General features: G+C 39.9%; 1 protein-coding gene across 3 annotated transcripts in view; it reads left to right on the top strand.

Moving 5' to 3' along the window:
• The window catches only part of LOC111868043 (DNA topoisomerase 3-beta-1), a 50,291-nt gene that overhangs the window by 26,497 nt on the left and 14,207 nt on the right, over nucleotides 1-9,587 (top strand). For all 3 annotated transcript variants that reach the window (XM_023858392.2, XM_023858391.2, XM_023858390.2), the window contains exons 9-12: nucleotides 213-395; nucleotides 2,067-2,276; nucleotides 5,371-5,588; nucleotides 8,619-8,843. In XM_023858392.2, the coding sequence (XP_023714160.1) occupies nucleotides 213-395; nucleotides 2,067-2,276; nucleotides 5,371-5,588; nucleotides 8,619-8,843 (836 nt within the window). The remainder of the gene's footprint in view (nucleotides 1-212; nucleotides 396-2,066; nucleotides 2,277-5,370; nucleotides 5,589-8,618; nucleotides 8,844-9,587) is intronic.

Raw genomic sequence — 9,587 nt, 5'->3', positions numbered from 1 at the left:
TTATCCCGGATAATCGAGAGTTGAGTGTATGTCGTTTTTTTCTTTATGTTTAACATTAAGAAACTGTGCTTATGAAGTTCTTATTGTAAGCCATAATTCTTATGTTGTAGTTCTGCTGTATTTTTTATGTAGAATTAGTGTGTAAGACAGTTTTTACTTATCCCCTGGCTTCAGAAATTATGCGTGTGATGCCGTATGAATATACTGTTTAGGTGTCTCGAGACTGCAAGTATCTCAGCACAACAGTGACTTTCCAAGTGGGTTCTGAGACATTCACATGTACAGGCAAGACCCTTTTGGATCCAGGTTACACCACAGTCATGCACTGGCAGGCGTTTGGCAAGAATGAAACTGTTCCTACCTTCACTGAAGGAGAGATGGCCAACATACAGGATGTAAGCCAGGTCCTACTGGAACAGACTGGATCTGTTTAGTTTTATTATGTTATTGCACAAAGTGTACATGGTGATTAATAATTGTAAGTCTTGCAGTAATTTAGTGATGAAGATGAAATTTGGTAATACTGTGTACTTTGCATCAGTGACCTTTGCCTGCCTGGATAATACCATGCCCATCAGTATGTAATTCATTTTGCCATGCTGACTGCAACATCATTGAACATGGGAAATCATGTCAGCCTGTATCTTCAGGCAGACGGTAACCAATTTCAGCATCTTTTGTTAACACATCTCCACATCTACTAAGGTACATGCTCACTGAGTTTTGTTTTCATCAATAAATTACTGGGTGAATTGTAATTATTAATTTGGGGCCATATGTAAGTGAGTCACCCTAACTCTTTTGTACTGTTTGCTCTAATGGTAGTCCAGGAATTGGAGACAGATGTGAAGGAAAATGGCTGCATATGTTTGTCTCCAGTGGATGTGAGTAAAAGTTGAGCATTAAGACCAGGAAAAGTGATTTGTGTAGATAAGATTTCAAGTGCTGAGGGTTGGGGTATGACATCAGAGACCACTAGTCAAATTCCCATCCAGAGGAACTTCAGTGATGTTACTTTATAACCCGTTAATCTTCGCCGTTTCAGTGTTATTGAAATTCAAAAGGTGGCTCTGGATTTGAGGTGATCGTTTAAAACTTGTGGAGATGAAACATTTCACATTTCCTGATAGTGATGCATGGAGTTAGGCAAGGGTGAGAAGCATCTTTGCCCAGTCAGAAGCAAAGAAAATGCTGTAGCATAAGTATATTCTTCTTTAACCTTCAAGTGGAAATATATCATCCAGATATGTCCTTTAAAGCACTGGGTGTCCAAACATTAAAAAAAGAAAGAGGCTCTTGCTTAGAAGTTTCTTCAATTTAAATTTATGCACTAAGGACATAGTTTTTGTGAGGTTTGTCAAATAACTTGAATGGTTTTGTTAAAAAGGAACATACACAGGTGTGTGTGTGTGTATGTGTGACTTAATATTTGTGATTCAGTATAGTCATTAAACCATTACTGTTGTTAGCGCTGTATCCTTTCTTACTGTTTTTTTTATCAAAGACTCATATCTATAGCTTACTGACAGCATGAACTCAGGCAGTACTCCTAAAAAATTTTAAAATGTCAGTCAAAGGGAGAAAGATGTTTCGAAGACCTCTGAATTGAGGGAAAGCTCTAGTTTATGATATCTGTAACAGGTGTCAGTAAGCCTTGATCTGGTAATTGTTGTTCTCATCGTCGTCCTGGTGGTGGCAGCAGTGGTGATGACAATGACAAACTTGTATTATATTGCAGTGAATGAAATTCAGTTTTGGCTGCACCATAGCTGAAGCGTTTAGTCGCTGGCTTCCCAACGTGGTGACCCAGGTTCAATCCCGGGTCTGGTCAAGTGGGATTTGTGGTGAACAAAGTGGCACTGGGACGGGTTTTCTCCGAGTACTTCGGTTTCCCCTGCCAATCTTCATTCCACCAAATTCTCAATCATCATAATCACCCAGGTCAGGTTACAATAGGCCAATCAGTGGCTGCTGTGCCGAGTGGACCCAGTTGGACTCCACCCCCCACTAAGTGAATTAAAAAAAATTATGTTCTCTCAGTTCTTTATTCTGTCACTAATGCACAGGTGAAGCTAGTGGAATGTCAGACATGCCCACCAGATTATCTGACAGAGGCTGAGCTTATTACACTGATGGAGAAACATGGAATTGGTACCGATGCTTCGATTCCAGTCCACATAAACAATATCAGCCAGCGGAACTATGTTACTGTAGCTTCTGGTCGTCGCCTTATTCCCACACCGCTTGGCATCATTCTGGTGCATGGCTATCAAAAGGTTGGTACTGGTGCAGTTGTGTATGGAATTATATGTTTCTGATCCTGGAACAGAGTGTGTTAAATAAATGATCCTGCTCATTTTTAAGGTTATGGTGGGCTGGAATGTGATGCCATGCAGTTTGGTACATAGATGCAAGTGTTCTGGCGGAATCTGGTGTCTCTATCTTTACCCTGTATGTGGGCAGTTGGTACCTGTCTCCTAAACTATATGACCTCGCCTCCCAGAAGACTGGTCTGAAAATTCAGTACCACGAGAACCCCAAGTTCATATCTCTGAAGCTACAGGATACATTTTGACAGAATTTTGTATTTGGGGGAATTAACTGAAATTTGGAAGTGGTATTTGGTTTTGTTTGTATTGGTACAGTATAACCACTGCTTTCTTTGATGCCCAGTTCCAGTCATGTGAAATGTGAAATACAGGTCCCTTTAAGAGGCTCAACTTCATATATGTAAAGTTGCCCCCTGCACTTAACTAAGTAAGGATGACACCACAAATATATATGGGGGGCAGTGGAGGTAATATCTCAACACATTCATAACCTCAACACTAGGTGGAAGTGAGTGGTCAGCCTCATGCCCTGGCCACTTTGCTGTCATGAAGGAGCCCTTAGTACCTATTGGATATGATGCTGAGTGGACTTCAGAGCCAGTGTGGATCCTATGGAAGAGAGAAAATTCTCTTGCACCTTCCAGGAATCAAACTCTAATTCCTCTGCCCCGTTCATTGTCCATCACTATCCGGACCCCAGCTTTGAACATGGTGTATATTATAATGAAATACAAGCAGAATGACAGATTCCTTGATTCTTTTGTAAGTTTGACAACACAGTTTTGTGCTGCCATACATTGAGAGAATATCAGCCACAGCAATACAGAGAAGCGAAGGACAAATTGGGAGAAAGAAAGAAATTGTTTTATTTCTGCAGGAATTCACATTCAGTTTTGGAGAATATGTGTACTCCATCAGAGTTAACTTCTTGTATATTCTTTGAAACAGTAGTCACAACAGTTGCCTAATTTTCAAGTAGGAAGTACAGGGTGGGGCACAGAAACTTCATTTTTGTGAAGACACATTGTGAAAGGAGGGGCGGTCGCAGAAAAGTGGGGATAGGCTCAGCGAACACAGCAGTCGCGGAAGTTTCTGTCTAATACCCCTCAGTAGGAAACATGAGGTGGACGAGTGAGCAGCGTGTGTTTGCTGTTGAAGCCTATTTTTTGAACAACCATTCCTACGTGGTGGTGCAGCGTGCGTTCCGTACTCACTTCGGAATTATGCCCAGAGGTCCGGTTCCTGACCGGAAATCAATTGTTTTGTGGGTAGAGAACTTTAGGACAACCGGGAGTGTGGTGAAAAAGATCATCACGCTGACAACGGACTGTCACGACGCCAGAAAATGTGGAGGCAGTTCGACAGTCGATTTTGAGATCTCCAAGACGCTTCGCTCGCAAACATGCAGTCGCCCTAGACATATCCAATTGTTCCATGCACCAGATTCTTCACGAACATCTTAATTTTCGTCCCTATAAGATGGTTGTTGTGCAAGAATTGTCACCACGTGGTTTCCAGAACCGAATAATGGCGTCTGAAATGTTATTTGAAACTTAACCCCTGACGCACTTGTTTTCTTTAGTGATGAGGCACATTTTAACCTATCCGGATATGTCAGCAGGCAGAATATGCGCTATTGGAGTGGTAACAATCCCAGAGAGCTCCATGAGGGGCCACTTCACAGTGATAAGGTGACAGTATGGTGTGCGTTGTCGAGAGTTGGAGTTATTGGCCCTTATTTTTGTGAAGAAGACAATCATGCAGTTACTGTCAATTCACAGCGGTATGTGGACATGATTAAAAACTTTTTCGAGCCAGCTCTTGAAGAAATGCATCTAGGAAATGTGTGGTTCCAACAGGATGGTGCCACCGCCCACACAGCCTGAGCTTCGATGACAGTTTTGAGGGCAAAGTTCCCGGACGGCTCATCTCGCTTCGAGGTGACTCACCTGATATAATGCCCTGTGATTTTTTTTATGTGGATACCTCAAGGCAGAGGTTTTTAAACATCGCCTCACAAACTGCTTCATCTGAAAAATGTTATTTGGCAGGAAGTAGCCCAAATTCTGGTGCACATGTTGGAACGTGCAGAGGGGAACTTCAGGAAACGGTTGCATCAGTGCATAGAGAACGGTGGCCACCACCTTCAAGCTATTTTGTTTCAAACTACATGATTTAAAACTTTAAAGTACATTCTTTCATTAGCTAAACATTAATTTTGTCTAGCATTAATAATTTTTCTTTTATTTGCCTTCAAAAAAAGGAAGTTTCTGCACCTCAGCCTGTATTTATATTTTTCTTATATTGCTGTCATAGCCAAATTAATGATAGAATTTATTAATTTAGTTTTATTGTCAGACACAAATTTTATTTAATTGCATCGGTGTTGATATTGTGTATTATTATTATTTTTTTTTTAAAACAGAGTATCAGCAGTACAACTTTTATCTACTTGCCATGTGACTGTTTCCAGTCCATTGAATGTAAAATACTCTTTCCTGAAGCTGAGATCAGTATGAATAACTCACACCGCCTTTTAGATACATGTAGGTACTGACTCAAAGTCTTGCCTTTCTGGCTGCATTGTTCTCATCCATGCAGACTGCAACAACCTTGAAAAAACTGAAGCATACTGAGTATGACTGTTGAAGAGGAGCTGACAGTGGCACACATGCTCAGTGTCCGTGTCAGCTGAATAATACAACTATTTCTCCTTTGTCTGAATATATGCTCAGCACAGATAATTTTATACTTCTCACCAGTTTCTGGTAGTTTTTTTGTGGGGAGTAGGCCCCTGTTTATATTGTACATTATGCTAAGGCCATTATTGGCATGCCATTTTTTCAGTTCTGAATCCTTTGTCCAGTTCTGATGAAATGGAATGTGAGATACCCCAACACAAGTGTCTGAACTGTTGGTTATAAGACAGTGTCAGTCATGTGTAAGCCTGTATTCAAGTCGTGATCAGAATTTGAACATCAGTGCAAGACTTAAAAGACTGCTGCTGTTAAAAGTACTTGCTCGTATTGTTATTGGTCAGATTGACCCGGAGCTTGTGCTTCCAACAATGAGGTCTGCAGTGGAGGAGCAACTGAACCTTATTGCACGTGGACAGGCCAACTTCACTGCCGTCTTGCAGCATACTGTCGAGATCTTCAAGCAGAAATTCTTGTACTTCGTGAAGAACATTGAGGGAATGGACCAGTTATTTGAAGTGTCATTCTCTCCACTTGCAGCATCAGGAAAAGCTCACTCACGGTAAGAATGTCATCTTTACAACTTGAACTTAATGACGTCCACTTAGAACATTTTGGTGTTTCTGGAAGACTACTACAGTGCTCTTCACTTGCATAAGGCCCTGCATTAATAATTATAAATAATGCAATAATTTACCATTGAGAACATAACTTGGTAGATGTGGAGGTAATCGGATTACAGAAAATGTTGAAATTCATTTCCTTTCATGTGGAAAGAGGCTGACACAGTGCCTCATGTTCACAATTGTTGCAGCCAGCCTGGCAGCAAGGACTGCAGTAGTTGCAGAAATGGCATGAACTGGACAGACACACTGATGCAGAGTTCACTGAAACCAAGTGTTGTTTTCATTAGTAAATTGTGCAATTTATAAATATAGTAAATCACATTCTATAACTGAGGTTGTATCATATGCAATACATTGACCTAGTAATTGGAATGTACTCTGAATCTTTGCTCTGAAACTCACTATCATGACTTGATGCTTTTCTTCATTCGCTTCAGGTAAATGATGCCATAGTACCTTGAAATGTGCTACTGTCACTTTGGTTGATCCTAATCTACTGTGTCATAGATGGTGCTGCAGTACCCATTGAAAACCCCTGTGTATGCCATGGAACCCCCATTTAATGTTACTTAATTTAAGGTTTTCCTCATTTAGTGTTCAGTTTCCCTGAACCCCAAGTCATTAATCTTAGTGTTAAATTATTTCCATATAAGATTTTCATCAATTTAGTGTTCACATCCACTAATCCCAATAAAAATCTTAAATGAGTGATTAAACTGTATATTTAAAATAAATATCCTTGATCCCAGTGATCCAAAATGTAATATACTATGAAGTCTCTCTATGTCTGCGTAAGGCAGGGTCAGTTTTCACAATCCCTTCCCAACAGTTGTGCTCATAATTAAGAGTATGTTGTTATATACGAGTATGAGTTTTGTTTTTCCTGTCAAACACAACAATATATACCAAATAACTTGCTCACATTTCACTGTGCAACCCAACAGATGACGAAAGCAAACACATTAGTGAAAGCTCGAATAAAGACTACAAATCCATCAACATAGTTATAGACACATCATGGAAGGACGAGATGAAGGACACAACATAATTTAACAAGATAATACAAGAATATGTCGAACACCAATCTCCGTAGCTGTCTGAAGAAGAAAACATTAAATGAACTTGGGAGCAAAACAGCCAACCACCATCAAACATCAACATAATATAGACTAACATGAGCGGCGACAGTTGTATCACATACACAGCATTTGAGATCAAGACAAGCCAAAATGCAGTCACATTGATGGTGGAAAGCCCAGAGCAACCAACAGAGGAAATCTGTACATAATTTTAACGTTATTTAAACTAAGGGGGGAATCAACCACTAAGAGTATTGTTTAATACATTTTTAAAGCAGTAGAATAACACAGCCACCTCATCTGTGCATATAAAGGTGAATAACGAAAGAGAAAGGAGCACACCATATTTTTTGGTTTCTTGTAACACAATGATAAGTACAATATATGGATATACATATAGGAGGCATAATTCAATAGTATAAGGTTCTTTAATGTATTGCCTGATGATGGCCCCATGACCCGAAACGTATTGTGACATTATACGACCAATAAACTCAGTTATGCACAGTGAAATTTGAGTGAGTTGTTTGACAGGGAAAACAAAACTCACACTACTAACACACAATGGAATGCATCCCTTAAAGAGTATGTTATTTGTTTATGATTAACTAATTTGCAGTTAGTACCATATCAGAATTGTGAGGAAAGAAATTCATGTAGATTTTAAAGGGTTCTGACAATGATGTATAGAACTTGGGGTTAACTGGCTTCTGTATTTTTTAAGAACATTGGGCAATGAACAAAATGAAAAAAACCCAGACATCTCGAAAATAATTTATATTTTTAAAATGAGAAAGTTGCAAGCTGCACTTTCTTTTGCAATGAACAATGCTGATATATGCAGCTGTCTAATTGGTCTTTTATATTTTGTTAATATGTGTTAATGATTCCAGTGGGTGTCAGTAGAAGAACTATTAAATGCAGCTAAAAAGAATTACGTCAGTTGAATTTGATATTAACGTTTTTTCTTGGGGCTTCATGCCCCCCTGGAACCCCTTTGCACCTCCCAGGTTGGGAACCACTGATGTAAAGAATTTCCAGTGGTCCAGAAATTTGAGCCCATTGGGTATTTTAATCTAATTTTTACTGATTTTGGTGGAAAGATTCATTGTGCTGCAGTCAGTGTTCACTTGTGCATGTTATGTTCCTTCCAGTGGGAACTGGGATAACCAAACACAAAACCATGATGTAGCTGCAACAGAACATTTTAAATTTTCAGCAAGAGTGATCTGCGTTATGTAACTAATAAAGCACATGAAATTATGGCACAAGTGGGAAACTGGACAAAATTTTAGTCAGGAAATTTGAAGGGAAGAGACCATTTGGAAAGCCTAGGCACAGATAGGAGGATAATATTTAAAAGGATCCAAAAGAAATAGTGTGGGATGTTGACTGGTTTCAACTGGCTGAGGATAAGGTTCAGGAGCAGGCTGTTGTGAACATTGTAATGAAGCTTAATGGCAGTCGTCTTCTCAGTGAGCTGTATATTAAAGGGGTGATTTGTCTTCTCCGTTATGCGTGATCTTTTTTGTTTCTGCTTTCTGAGTTAGCCCTTTAGCAGTCCTATGCTTCAGATGAAGTGCAGTTCTATGCTTAATGAGGCCTTCGGTTAATCACTTGCCATTATGAAATTGATTCCCAAGTGACAAACTCTTTATGTTAGCTAGAACCTTCCAGTTGCACAGGATATATGACACTTCATTGTCTTTGTTATGACGCATTTTACAAGTCGTGCTGTATACTGGTCCCACTTCAGAGAGTTGGCAACAATTGCACCCTCTCAGCTGCGTTCCATTTAGTCCTGTCACATGTTTATGTCTAGATATGGACGTCCATTGGAATTAGTATGGAAGCAGATGCCCTGATAGATTTATTTTTGTGATGCAGCTGTGGAAAATGCCGGAGATATATGAAGTACATCCAGGCAAAACCATCCCGCATGCACTGCTCCCACTGTGATGAAACTTACAATCTGCCACAGAATGGGAACGTCCGGATCTACAAGGAGCTGAAGTGTCCACTTGATGACTTTGAGTTGCTGTCATGGTCTGCTGGAGCTAAGGGCAAGAGTTATCCATTTTGCCCGTACTGTTTCAATCATCCGCCATTCCGGTAAGCCAGTGTTGTGGAAGTTTCATTGTCAAATGGCCAAAATTGTGAACTCCACAAAGTCACTAAGCAATTATATACCATATATACGTGCTTAGGGTCGCATTTCTTTGACCAGAGTTTGAGAATGTAAATGTTTTCTGTACAAGGTCTGACAGTAAAGTTTGCGAACTCAACCACCATGTGCTTGCCATGGCAGCATTGGACAGAAACCTCAGTATGCTCGTGTACTGATCATCATAAACATTTTTCATCGTTTCATGTATCTCCATAAACATTTACCATAATTTAATGTTAATACACTGCTCATGAATATCAGCCATCTTGAATATCGCAAAGCGCACACTACATACACATGAACAAATAGCTCTAGGGTGATGATTAATCACAGCAGGATGACACAACAAGAAGGATGATAATTAGGAAGTGTGCCACTAGGCAGCACAACTTACCTGACATTCTTAACACATTGCGGACCGGTGGTTTAAACATTTAAATCACCCTGGGGACCGGCGTTTTTAAACCTACTACCCTAACTTGTGCACTGTTCACTTTAAAAATTAATATAAAATCTCCTAATTAATTTTATGAACTGAAATTTTTGGAGAACACTTACCAGAGCTCCTAGAAGTGCTTGTGCGTGTGATATCTCTGGAAACATTCCCCTTTGTGAAGAGGCATTACGCAGAAGTTGCACATGTAGGCAGTTCTACTCTTCTTCTTGTGCTCTGTGCACACACGGCACTG

Source organism: Cryptotermes secundus, unplaced genomic scaffold (assembly GCF_002891405.2).
Source record: "Cryptotermes secundus unplaced genomic scaffold, Csec_1.0 scaffold635, whole genome shotgun sequence".
NCBI classification, from domain to species: Eukaryota; Metazoa; Arthropoda; class Insecta; order Blattodea; family Kalotermitidae; genus Cryptotermes; species Cryptotermes secundus.
Note: the sequence above shows the minus strand (reverse complement) of the source record. Positions and strands in the feature narration are given on the sequence as shown.